This window comes from Phalacrocorax aristotelis, chromosome 16 (assembly GCF_949628215.1).
Source record: "Phalacrocorax aristotelis chromosome 16, bGulAri2.1, whole genome shotgun sequence".
NCBI classification, from domain to species: Eukaryota; Metazoa; Chordata; class Aves; order Suliformes; family Phalacrocoracidae; genus Phalacrocorax; species Phalacrocorax aristotelis.
Window position 1 is genome coordinate 9,487,973 of NC_134291.1, and position 13,949 is coordinate 9,501,921.

At 38.4% G+C, this 13,949-nt stretch overlaps 1 protein-coding gene across 8 annotated transcripts in view; it reads left to right on the forward strand.

Annotated features, from left to right (window-relative positions):
* The first annotated feature begins 3,274 nt into the window (after positions 1 to 3,274).
* PECAM1 (platelet and endothelial cell adhesion molecule 1) overlaps positions 3,275 to 13,949 on the forward strand; it is a 35,181-nt gene continuing 24,506 nt past the window's right edge. For all 8 annotated transcript variants that reach the window (XM_075111430.1, XM_075111432.1, XM_075111433.1 and 5 more), the window contains exons 1-7: positions 3,275 to 3,639; positions 3,778 to 3,801; positions 5,618 to 5,911; positions 7,559 to 7,858; positions 7,945 to 8,214; positions 8,592 to 8,852; positions 9,853 to 10,134. In XM_075111430.1, coding sequence (XP_074967531.1) covers positions 3,606 to 3,639; positions 3,778 to 3,801; positions 5,618 to 5,911; positions 7,559 to 7,858; positions 7,945 to 8,214; positions 8,592 to 8,852; positions 9,853 to 10,134 — 1,465 coding nt within the window. In that variant the 5' untranslated portion in view covers positions 3,275 to 3,605. The remainder of the gene's footprint in view (positions 3,640 to 3,777; positions 3,802 to 5,617; positions 5,912 to 7,558; positions 7,859 to 7,944; positions 8,215 to 8,591; positions 8,853 to 9,852; positions 10,135 to 13,949) is intronic.

Genomic DNA, 13,949 nt, shown 5'->3' on the forward strand with positions numbered 1-13,949 from the left:
AACTCCCATCAGGAATGGGCATTCGAGACCAGGAGACAAAGGTTAGGGGCCTCAGAAGATTCGTTGGAATCAGCATGTGCTCTGTGAGAAACTAAAATGTCAGTCGTAAGGATTGGCACTACCGTGGTGTGCTTTTTACAGTCATGCCAGCCAGGTGGAGAGTAAATGAAAACAAAGAGCTGAAACGTGGTGTGAACTCCTAGCTTCCTTTCCTGTCATGAGGGACTGGCTGAAAACATTGTATTTGCAGAGGGAAAAATTTGAAAATCTTATTCAGCATTTTGCTCTTAGTTAGGAAAATAGGTTTTGCCTCTGATTTTAAGTAAAGTTCTGCTCGGATGACAGAGCTGATGGTTTTTAGGAAAAGCCATATGTAAGCAAGTAGCAGGGGACCTAGCCAGCAGAAACAGGGATTATAAATTCCCAGATGAGCACAGCTTTAATGTTTAAGGGTCCAATCCATTGGGCAGTAGATTAAATGTAATGATTCCCATAGGTTTCAAAGGGCATTACGTCAGATGATAATGACTATTCTGTCTGCTTCAGAAGGTGTGTTGCATTTTTGAGGTCAATCCTACTTTCCGGGAAATATAAAAGAGACTGAATAGAGTTCTTTACATGATGTATAGTAGAATAATTTTGTCTGATCTTACATATTGCAGAAAAATGTGTCTTGAGAGATACAATAAAATAACTGTTAGGAAAATATGCAGGTGTATTATGGGCACAGGTACTTTTAAATTTAAATTCTTTAATTCAATCTGATTTCCACTTTAACAATGGAAGATGGTTTCAAGCCATTCTTTTGCATTTGAAATGCTTTCCTCCCTAGTTTCATGATAATTTGGCTTAAATTCCTGCAGACAAATTTACTTCTTGGATTTTGGCCAATACAAGCTAGATTTTCCTCCCCTTGAGAGCTTATCAAGAATACAACAGTCTAATCGGCCTGTGAGATCTGATGGAACATCCTTCACTTGGGAGTGACATCTCACAACAGCCTCAGGTTTTGGCACCATTAAACCTCACTCCTGACCTAGTTTATCCTAAAAGCTGGCCTTTCCACCTCAGTCTGAGACTAGCCTGGTTCTGAATTCAGCCATATTGGATCACTCTGAAGGATATTAGCCCACACTCTCTCCTTCCCTCGCTGTGGCTAAGAGGAGAGCCTCTGACCCCTGTGGGAAAGACTGGTGTGGTTTTTGCTGAGTTTTGTATGTCCTGCTGAATTCTTTTATGGGGAAAAGGGGAAGGGAGAAATCTCCTTCCTTCCTATTTTTTGTTGTCAATAGCAAAAGTTGATCTACCTTTGTTCTCCACCTGCCATGTGTCCTCCTCCTCTTTTCCTTTACCTCGCTCTGGAGACCATTGTTGGCAACCAGCCAAACCATCAGTCTTTTGTTGGTGGTGTATTTCAAACAGACTGGATTAAGCAGAACAAATGCTATTGCTAGTTAACCAGCTTACTTCTTAGCCATTAATTGCTATGACCATTGTGCCATTCTGTACTCCCTCCCTGCAAAACAGCTAGATAGATGCTTGTTCTTATGGCCGATACATTGTTAAACAGATGAGTGTTTCCCTCCTGCTTCCTTTTGCAAAATGCCACGCTATTTGTATAATGCAAGCATTAAAGTACACTTATAGCTTGAAACTATTGTTTCTGGGAAAAAAATAGTTTCACTGACCCCAGGAGGAAAAAAAAGGGGTTTTCATATAGATGGTGAAGCGTATGAGAACTGTATGTCTCATTTATCAACGTCTGTGAATGTATTTAGTATTGTTTTAAGCAGTGCTTTAACAAGCCTGGAAAATGTTGCTAGGAGTAAAGGGAAGCATTGACTTTGTCTACAAAGAAAAGAAACTAAGGGATCAAGAGTTGAGCACTCAATTTTCAAGAATAACTAAATCACTACCTAGGGAGTTCTGGGACACACAACTTGAGAAACACTTTTTGACAGGCATGATTTCAGCTTCATCAAGCCTGTAGACTGAGTCAGTGTTAGGGCTCAAGTGGCGTGACATAAGTCTGACTTAAAAGTGGACTGATAAATGGAGAAAGGAATATCCTGAACAACCAAAAAGTATTGAACATGGAATTCCTAAAAGTTAGAGTAAGTTTTTCTGGAAAAATGAAATTGATTATTAAATCTGCTTCTTCTGCATTATCAGATTACTTAAGATTAAAAGCACATTCATACAAAAAATTATAGTGCCAAAGTAAGGAAAGTAGAAGAGGAGAGATAGGAACAGGACAGCATCCCTGTAATCTTCTTGCTTTCCCTGTCCTGCCCATCTCTCCCATCCCCTCCCCATTTGACTGTCAAGAAACTGTGGTAATGAGGTTTTGGATAATGATTGCATTTTACTTTTCTTCACAACTACTCTTCTTCAGAACAATTCCACCTAAATCAAATCTGCTGGCTACTGATTTACTTGTGTTTAGGCTTTCTTTAGGCTTTTGTCCATAATCAGGGAAAAAAACCTCCGTTTTGTTAAAGGAAGTTGAGTAATTCAGGTGTTCTGAATTTTACATCAGTTCCTTACTGTAGCTCAGGCAGACGTTTACACCAGTGAAAACTGAGGACAAAACGCTCAAGTAGAATGTTTTGCAACCTTTCCTCCTCTGACCACCTTTTCTCAATTTCTGCTTTCAGTGTTTTGGATGCAGAATTGATCATCCCTGATTTCAGGTTGGCTGTCATATTGTCAGGCTGCTTATACCATTGCAAAGAATTAAACAACACAGCAAAGGTCAGAAGATCTCTTAGGGATGCCTGAATTCAAACTGTGTCAAGCTACTAGCAGATTTAACTCTTGTTCCAGAGTAGTCTCAATTTCAGGTTTTGCCAGTGTTGCTTCATATTTCTGCTGAGAAATGAAATTCCAACCAGTTCTTTTCTTGAGGGGCTTAAGTTTTGTGACTGTGTGTGTTTTGCGCTGTCCTAACTGTGCAGTTCGATGTTTTTAATATGAGAGGTTCACCTATCAATATTCTAGTCTAACACAGGAGTAGATATGGTTTCTGAGATAAATTTATTTTGCACCCTACAGCAAAGGTGAGAAATGGAGGTAAAGGGGAAAAATGAATAATTAAGTACACGTGCTCTCTGAAAGAGTCCTACATGTCAGGATGAAGGGAAATATTTGCTTAAGGATATGCTGAGGTCAAATGGCGAAGGTAGTTTGTGTTTTAAATGGTTAATCATGACTTAAAAATACCCGTATTGACAGGAACTGCAGGATAAATGTCATTGGAACTTCTTGTTTTCTTGATACACCTTAAGAAATTAAACAAAGCAAAAGCATTTGGTGGCGCCCTCAGGAAAAGTCCAGTCACTTCCTGAACAGTTATCTGCCTGTGAGCAGCAGATAGATTCTCATTGTTTGCCATTTCCAGTTTCCAGTAATGGGAACGATTACTTGATCTAGCCAGTTTCTGTTGAAGATTTGGGAAAACTTAGGAATATTAATGGCAAAATTGTATTTGTTTCCATAAAACAACAACAGAAAAAAACCCACCTGCTTTTGGTAGCTGGAGGCATCACCTCTGATGATGAATATTGTTTTATTTTGGAATTAAGTGTCTGTTCTTCAGGAACGAGATGTATCTCACTCTTCTGGTGATTTTCTTGCAGTGTAAGTTTGATAACTAAATATCCGGGTGGTACATTTGTTTCTGGTTTATTTGGGGTTTGTTGGGGTTTTTTACTGTTTCCTGTTACTGTCTCTCAATCTGTAAGCTTTGAAAATAACATCTCTTGTAATTTTTTCCAGGTTCAGAACTTTACACCGAGAGAGGTAGGTAATTATAGAGTTTTTGCACATACAAATTTAAAATAAGTAATTTAACTAATTCCTCAGTTGGTGTGCATCCATAACAGACTTTATCTGGATTTGCTGTACTATAGCTCAGTATGAAATTTGGCCATGTAAAAAAAAAAAAAATTTATTAGTCGGTGGTGTTTCTTGGCGTAGTGTTTAAATGAGAGATATGCTGCTCATACTTTAATAGATATTTTGGTGAAATCTTTCCTAGAGTAATTTGCTTTACTGAGGCATACGAGAGAAGAGATGGGAGAGGAAATTTAATTACTAGCATTTTGGTTTGGTCTTTAAAAAAACCCTTTCATACGTACAAGCAAGGAGGTAGGATAAAATTATAGAATATAAGTTAAGGGCACTCTCTCTTGCTCTTTTTCTTGCAAAAGAAAAGGTAATGTCTGAGCAGAGTACAGAACCTTAGTTCTGAAACGGATGAGTTTACTTTTTACATTATCATCTTGCAACTTCCAGCATGTACGCTCTGCATGTTTCCTTTTTCCATCACTAGGGAGAAATGCTTGCTTCTTGTTGCCATGTAGTCTATTCATGTGCAAAAAAAAATTTGCAAATTTTGCATTGGTTTTATGTCCAAAACTCTCTCTAGCAAGAATGATTTATAAATAGCTGGTAAGTGTACATGGCAAGGGACTTCTTTAGATGTGGCAAAGCTTCCCTGTAGCAAATTTCTAATACAAATCCTGGCCAAAATGGGCATACCCAAAAGCTGTACGTTCTAAAGGAAGGGAAAGTGAATGAACTCAAATCTTTCTCTATGCTTGTTCATCTAGCTGCATGAATAAAAATATTAGTTATACCAGGATTCTAATGATTGTAAATTTGTAAACTTTTGTAAAATTGTAAACTACAAATTATTTATCATTGCTGTGATTATAAACACAGAAGATATATATATATATATAAAAAATGCTATTATAAACCCTATTTCTCAAAGTGCTTATCAATTTTAAATTTTTTAATAGGAATATTCAGAATATTTTTTCAGGGACTAGCATATCTATATTCTAAATTAAAGCATTGCTTCTGCTTACGATTCTGTATTTGAATTAACCCGGGTATGATTGCTAAGGACTCTTGAGAGTATGATTGCTGGACTGCCAACCATGTAAAGTTAGGCATGTATATGTTTGCTTGCAGAACTTGAAACCAAATATCTTCTGTTATGCTTTAGTTATCCTAAACTAGAGATTTAGGATTATCCCAAGCTTGTGATTTATATATTTAAAGTGGAATTTGCTGAATGACATAACCCTAACCTTCCTTTCAGATAAAAAATACTGGGATAACTCCAGGGATTTCTGCTAATTGGGGATGGATTGTTTTGGGGTTTAATACAACTCTAAGCTGGGTTTTACTGTAATTTTTCAGTTTATTCAGACAAGTATAAACACAAAATTTTGTTCACCTCTCAGATCTCCTGCCAATTAGTGTTGAAGGCAATAAACCATGAGAAATAAAGAAAACCAAGAAGTACAGTGTCCTCTGCATCCTCTAGGGAATTCAGTAGACTCTCTCAGTCCTCCAAGGCGAAGACTGAGCAGAGGGACAGTGGGTGCTGTGATAATTAGTAGTTGCCTCTAGTATAACTGTGCAGTGGAAGGTGAAGCTGCTACCAGTGTCAACAACTGTGAGATCTGACTACAAAAATTATAACACTCGCTACTAGGGTACAATGAATTAATTTTTTGTGATTAAAATGTAGCAGCTTGAGATAACAGCATTATGTAGAACTAATTGAAAATAAATATACCTCTCTTTATTTTTTTCCATCAAGTTTTTACTTTCAACGCAGTTGAAATCAAGGTTCAGCCATCTGTCAAAGTAAAGAATGGATCTCCTATGTCAATTGTCTGCCATGCTGATATTAGCAAAAGTACCAATTTCCAGCTGAAGCGTAATTTTACAATTTTTAAGGATGGCAAGCTTGTGTTCATGAAAGTATCAGACAAAGGAGATGCACAATATAAAATATCTACAGCTAGATCCTCAGATACTGGAGACTATGAATGTACTGTGGAAGCAGGCGGCAAGGTGAAATCTAGTAACTCCATACATGTTTGGGTAACAGGTGAGTACTTCAAACGCAGCGGTTTTCTCAAATACAAGAAGAGAACAGCCTTCAAGGGGAAGTAATAATAGTCAGTGCTAAATAGGATATCTTGCAAAGTGTTTTTTATCCATAGACATCACAGTACTTTGCAAGAGTTTAGTACTAAATCCTAATGTTAAGGCACAGAAATGAAATCATGATCCCAAGGCTACATGGCAGATCAGTGATAGTCAGGAATACAATCTGTGCCTCCAGTGCCACCACCCGCTCTGTCCTGAGCATGTGATCCCTAGGCTAGAGAAAATGTTATCTGTGAAAGCTTGTGCCTACAGTTCATAAACATGATGGGGATCAGATAGATTCCTGGTAAAGCTGGAAATAATATTTAGAGATTCTTGCCTTGTGACAGCCATTGCCAAAGCTAGTGTCAATTGTGGACTATTGTAGACAATGTTACATCAGTCTTGTTCTTTCATCTTTTATGAGAACAGGGGCCACATCCATCTGTACTCTTTTTAGCCATGTGTTCTTGACTGCAAGTGATGTTTTTTCCCTTGGAAAAGCATTCGTTCAGCATTAAGTAGTTACAGAGTTGTGCAGGGCCTGTAATTTTTCTTCAGAGGCCTGCACTTCTAGGTACAGAAGTTGGGATGGCATTTAGTTTTTTCACTTGCTCATTTCTGAGTGGCAATATGAAGCACTGAGGATGAAGCGATTTTACCTTCAAGATAGCAAGTTTCATACTTCACACATTGCATCAAGATTGTGTTACACTTTTGGGGGACATTTTGTTCTTCTGAAGGTGCCTTGGCATACACCCAGACACAGAATCATAGAATCATTAAGGTTGGAAAAGACCCTTAAGATCATCGAGTCCAACTGCTAACCTATCACTGCCAGGTCCACCACTAAACCATATCCTCAAGCACCACATCTACCCTTCTTTTAAATACCTCCAGGGATGGAGACTCAACCACTTCCCTCGGCAGCCTGTTCCAATGTTTGACAACCCTTTTGGTGAAGAAGTTTATCCGGATATCCAATCTAAACTTCCCCTGGCGCAGCTTGAGGCCATTTCCTCTCGTCCTATCACTTGTCACTAGGGGGAAGAGACAAACCCCACCTTGCTACAACCTCCTTTCAGGTAGTTGTAGAGAGCGATAAGGTCTCCCCTCAGCCTTCTCTTCTCCAGACTAAACAACCCCAATTCCCTCAGCCGCTCCTCATAAGACTTGTTCTCTAGACCCTTCACCAACTTCGTTGCCCTTCTCTGGACATGCTCCAGCACTTCGATGTCCTTCTTGTCCTGAGGGGCCCAAAACTGAACACAGTACTTGAGGTGCGGCCTCACCAGTGCCGAGTACAGGGGCACAATCATCTCCCTGCTCCTGCTGGCCACACTATTCCTGATACAAGCCAGGATGCCATTGGCCTTCTTGGCTGCCTGAACACACTGCTGGTTCATGTTCAGGCAGTTGTCAAGCAACACCCCCAGGTCCTTTTCCTCCAGGCAGCTCTCCAGCCACTCCTCCCCAAGGAACTGTCTTCAAAAGCTCAGTACTTGCAAAATATTTCACTAGCGTGAATAATAAATCACTACCATGGTCATCAGAGACACTGTGTATTTCAGGATTATGCATTTCTTTTCTTGTTTTCTGTTTTGAGGAATGACCAAGCCAATCCTGACTGCTGAGAAAAGAGAAGTTCTAGAGGGTGAAGTTGTGAAATTACGTTGTGAGCTGCCAGGAGAAGAACCTCCTTTATATTTCTTTTTCCGGAAGACAAAGATGAATTCAACACCTAAGGAAAAACATGTATTTGAACCATACAGAAATTTTTCTGTAGTAGAATTTTCTGTTGAAGAGGGAGATAATATTTTACAATTTGATTGCTTTGGTAGGAGAAGTGTAAAACTTGAACATGAATTCACAGAACCCAGCAACAAAACACTTGTTACTGTCAGGGGTAAGTTGCTTAGCTTTTCTTGTTACATTTCTTTTCTTGCTATAATTAAAAAGTTGGCTCATTCATTTATATGCATTCTCTTGCAGAACCATTTATAAAGCCTACTCTGAATGCCAAGCCCTCAAGTAATATTACAGAAGGAGACAGAATACAATTTGAGTGCTCAACTGTGGTAGCCCGAATGCATGACATTGAAATCATACTCCAGAAAAACAAAACAATACTGAATGGTGTACGAGATAATAATCTTTTGAAATATGCTGCAGTAGCTACTCTAGAGGACAGTGGTGAATACCTGTGTAAGGTGGAGCAAGGGAGAACATCTAAAATCACCAAACTAAATGTTTTTGTGTCAGGTAACAATTCTGTTCATCTTAGATTTTACTAAAAGGATTAGTATTTAAATTTAAGTTTTGCAGAAGTGAAGATCCAAGAGTAACCTCTAGATCCAAGTGTAAATTTTCGCTAAGTTAAAGGCTGTCTGGATTTAGGTTTCAGTTCCTGATTTTTGTTTGCCAATACTCTCCAACTGAAATAATACTTTGAAATAACATATGAGAAGGATTTTCAAGTGAATGCTAGGTTTCTGTTTTCCCTGAAAATATAATAATATTAAAATAACATGATTGTTTTTTCCCTGATTGTAAACTTTAAGTCATTCCTTACACTTTGAGATAGGTAGTCATGGTTTTTTAGGCTCAATTTAAATGAATTTGTTCTTTTTATCTTGCAGAGTTATTCCCCCGGCCAATATTGGCTGCTTCTATGAGTACACTGGATGAAAATAAAGAACTAATTTTGAGCTGCAGCATTAGTGGTTTTCAGAAAGCTAACTTCTCCATATTACGGAAAAATTCAAATGGAGACATCTATTTGAAAAATCATAGAAACTTAACAATGCGAGTTAATGTGAATGATACTGGATCCTATATCTGTAAAGCTGAAGTAAAAGGAATAGTCAAGGAGAGCAAACCTGTAGGGATAAATGTTTATGGTGAGTTGATACAGAGGCTTAGAACCCAATGGTGGTGGTGGTGGAAATCAAAACCAAGTTTATAAATAAGCACATCTGTTTACAGAATCAGTCTCTAATCCATGAACTAGCTGGGTCACTATTAGTTCTTGCAATATTAATTTCTGTGAGATGTGCTTGTCGTCTTTAGCTGTAGAGGATTTGGCCTATCGTGATCTAATCAAGTCAGACTTTTCCAGGGCTGGCCCTAGGAGAAAGGGAGTAAGCATGTCTTCCTTCTGTTCCCTTGATTCTGCTAGGTGCCAAATAAACTCCTGTTCATTACCATTTGCAGGAGCTGGGAATGTTCTGCAAACCTTTCACTCATCAGTTTGATCTGAAGCTCTGTCAGTGTCTGCCTTGGATCCCCCTCCCTGACCCTCCAGGCAGAAAGCCATGAGAGCCAGAGGTCATCTGGATAGCTCTACTCCAGAAAAGCCTAGTTTTGTGCTATCAGCACAACCCCCTCACCAGCACACTAATTATAAACACCCTAGTTTCCTTCCTTCTCATGGAACAAGCACAGTTGGTTCTCAGATCTTTGAAGGGGGTTTAACTGGGTTGTGACTCACTGTGCTGCAGAAACAGAGATTCCTGGTTAGGTGCTGCAGGATCCATCTCAGGTAATACATGCAATGGTACTTGCATATATTTTTGCTCTGCAGACTTACTGCTTGGGTCAGAACAAGTTCTGGAGTTTGGATGATCCACAGCTGTGTCATTGATCCTTTTTTTGCTTTCCTTTACATTCTCCTTGTATGCCATTTTATTCTAGGTCACGTATGTTCTATTATCTATGGTTTTGTTTTGTTCAGTCAACCCCTGCTTTCATCCTATCAGTGAGGAAGAGCTTCCCAGTGTGGGCTCTGCGTGCAAACTAGCTAAATATTGTATATTTATGTGTTTTCTGTAAAATAATATTGTACATTTCAGCCTTATGCAGTGGAATTTTCAACAATTTTTTCTTTTATTCCCCTTTTAGCTCCAGTCTCCAAGCCAACTCTTTCTGTTGTCAATGGTTTACCGGAGGTGGTGTTAGGCAAGCCTTTGTGGTTAATCTGCCGTTCAGTGATGGGCACACCGCCAATAACATTCACATTCTACAAAGGAAATGAAGTTAAGGAAACAGTAATTAATGACACATATGCTACATTCATGGATGAAAATATTGGACAAAATGATGAAAGAGGATACAAATGTGATGCTAGAAATAATCACTCCACTGGTAGGAAAGCTAGCAATATTCTACACATCACAGTAATAGGTAAGTCTGTTTAATTCTTCTTGTCTAATGTCTTATTTTGACTGTTGAAACTGTAGCAGCAAATGATGGACAAAGCAAAATGGATGCGAAATGTTTACAAATTTTTGCTCACTTGAATTAAAAATCGTTGGAGATCTGTATCACAGACTATTTGTCACTAAAGTAAAAATCCTGATAGTAATCTGAATCAAGTTAACTACAAATGAGTTTATTTTAATATTAAAAACAGATCCGACTTGAGATATTGTAGGACCTGTTTTAATAAAATTAATGATTAAAAATTTCAGGACCAGATCAATTTACTTCATGTTGGATTTTCATAGGACTGGATTAAATGTATACATAATGATATTGGAGTTAGTCTATGATTTACTCACTAAAATAATTGAGCTAGCTAGATTCTTCGTAAAAGATGGAAATCTACCCTTTTAAAAATCCCTCTAAATACCTCTGTTATTAGTTGCAGTTTTCAGAGGCACTGAGCATATGTTCAACACTAGAAGCTGCAGTTGCTAAGTAGCTCTGAAAGTCAGTCTATTCTTATGCCTTATTAGCAACTAGGAGTTACTGTTTATGAGCAAAGTCTCTGATCTACAAATATGTGTGAAGTAGAACGGGAAAATTCCTCTGACAATGGGGGAAGTTGATAGTTGACTTTTTAAAAAGATGATGAATTGGAAGTCCACAGAAGAAAATATGTGTCTGATTTATACTGGAATATTAGCAGTACTCCAAGAAGAGGAACGCAAGTGAAAAAGCTGTGATTTGCAAGCGTGCTATTGGCAGATATGAAGAGAAACCAAAACAAATAATAAATGTGTAGCAGGCCATGTAAGACCAGTGTCAGGACTGGTAACTCTTAAAATATGTGCATGTGGTTTTCCCTGCCATTATGCATGTAAGGGAGTGTCTTGCCTTGGTAGGATATTTTTAACCAGCATACTGTGTTTCTGTAGATTTGTTTGGTGCACTCAGAGCAGAGTGTAGTGACATTTCATGTGGCAGTTCCTGGTTTAGATCCTAGTGGTTCAAAGGTTTGGCTCAAGAAAATTCTGTCACTGATGTGACATATGTTCTGTCCCCATCACAAGTAGTTCCCTGTGAGCCCAAAGAACTTATTTGTTAACAATAGGTTTTGCTACAGGCCTTAAGGAGGTTTCTTGAATATGCTGTACCCAAGATATGGATCGTACCTTGAATTTAATTTGAAAATCTAACATAAAAGATAATTATAGAGAACAGAGTAGCTATTTGAGGTGGCATCCTGAAGCCTTCTGAACTAGATGAAGGTCCCTAACAGTTGCAGGCTTCATGCTGACAGATACTGTCTTGCTGGGGTTCACCTTTAATAGTGGATGAGGTAAGCAGAAGTAATAGTCTCCTAACCAAGTGGAAATAAAGCACTGATTATGGCTGCTGCTCCCGGAGAACCTGAGACTATTAATGTACAGAAGGAACCAAGTAATTGTAGGTATTGACCTTTTAATAAAAGAACTAATAGTTTGCCTGTTACATCTTTAACATGTTTGTCTGCTCAGTAGTGTCACCTACCTTACTTGGTTCAGGGCTGGTCTGTTTTGCCAGTCTGATGTTCTCAAAAAAATTTACTGTTTTGGTAGTGGTTTGGTGGTATGTGGTGAAAGATGAGTAGAGCTGTGTATCTTATGCATGTTGTTGGCACCCAGGTTTGATGTCACTTGACCAGATAGTAACCACATACACCTACTGGAAAAAACAGAGTTCTTTGGGACTGTAAGGGAATTGATGATGGCAGATCCACTTGTAGAGCTATTTTAACCCATATCCTTTGCTACTCTTCTTGAATGTATCAGCAGTAGATTTCCATAATGTGATTACAGCAAAGTAGTCCAGGACCAGAGCAGAAATCTATTCTTGACCTATTGAAAAGAAGAGAGAATCTCTTTTTACCAAGGTTTTCAATTTTGTGTCCCAGCTTGAACCCAAATTGTACTGGTTTTAATAAGATAAACTTGTGGTTAACAGGCTGCTTTCTCTCTGAGTTTTGACAGCGAGTTGTATATGACTAGAACAGATACATCCAGAATTGTTGCATTTCTTCTGAGTCAGCTGGATTATTACACAGCTGAAGGACATGCTCTCCACTCTCTGAGCCCCCAAACAGGTCTTTTAATACAGTATTTGCATTTGCCTAGACTATAGACTGCACCTTAAGTTCATCAGTTCCACCAGGATATGCTTTGCTAATACTAGAGAGAAGCTGAATGATAAAACTGTGAAGAGATTTATCCAGTGAGATTTAAAGTCAAGGTAATTTGAAATAACAAGTAACAAATACAAAGCATAACCTTAGTCCATTAACAAGTGGGTATGTATTTGCTGGAACCAGTGTACCCCAGCTGTTAGAATAGTGGTTCAGGATATATTGTTACACTGTTTGGAAGTTCTGAATAGAAAGTCACGTTTTGGAGCCTGGTGAGCCAATCTCCTGCAGTCCACCACTCCTGAGGTTGTGCCTTCAAGTTCTCTGTATTCTGTCCTGTCTGTCTGTCGAGGTTTAGCCCCAGTTCGCAACTAAGTACCACGCAGCCACTCGCTCAGTCCCCCCACTGCGGTGGGATGGGGAAATTGGAAGGGCCAAAGTAATAAAACTCGTGCAGAGCATGGGAGGCTGGAAAAGTCCTTGACTAGTATAAGCGCTACCTAGCAACAACTAAAACTGCAGTGTGTTATCAATATTATTCTCATACTAAGTCCAAAACACAGCACTATATCAGCTACAGTGAAGAAAATATACTCTATCCCAGCTAAAACCATGACAACCAGATCTGAAAAAAGACCTATGTTTTATAGAGCAATCCTCTCTATTGTGGGATCGGTCATAGTAACCCACATTTTGTATCTTAAATCTGCTTCCTGCTTCCTATCTGATACAAATACAGCTTTCATGACTAGCATCTTTTCGTATCAGAATTGGTTTCCTCTTTCTGCTTCTGTACCAGTGTTGCCTTAGAGACGCCTTGGTTACATCTGCTTTTAGCTATGACCCTGCCCCAATCACAGTTATAATATTTCCAGAGAAATTTTGTTTAGCGATTTTAGCAAAACAGATACTTCATGTCCCAAACATTTTGTGAAGCTATAAACATTCTACATCCCTTGCATCACAGAATGTGTGTACGGTTTATCCCCATGTAATTATAAGTGCTGATGCTCATCTGCTCCTACACTAGTTCTGTATATGCTAGAATACTTAATTTGTGAAGCAGCAAACTTAAAAACTGTATTTTGGCTATGCATAGTTCAAACACAAACACAAACTAACGTCTCTCATTGTGTTTGCTATATACTGTAACCATTAGAATTTGGGACTTGCTTATGCCCTTGAAGAACTTGATCCATTAGCTGCTGATATTCACTATTATCTCTTACTTGTAACATTTAATATATAATATAGTTAGCAGAAAATTTCATAACTACATAACTGTGAACGCTTAGATACATAAATTGAACTATGATTATTTACACTATTGAACTGCTGAGTGTATTATTTCTGAAAATTAAATGATTTATGGGTTTGGGCCCGAAGGACATCCAAAGATGTTTAAGAAAAGGGGCTGACTGACTTATGTGGAATGGATATAGTTTCCTCTGTGTCTGCTTTGTTTCTTTATAAGTACCCTCTCTATTTCTGGGTGTACAAAAATATTTACTAGGGGATGCTGTCTGGCAGAGACTGTTCAGAAAGATGAATACTGTGCATTCAGTCTCTGTTTAACTAAGCAGTAAAGCAAGTATTTCTACAATACAATATTTTATCATCAAAGTTATTTCTA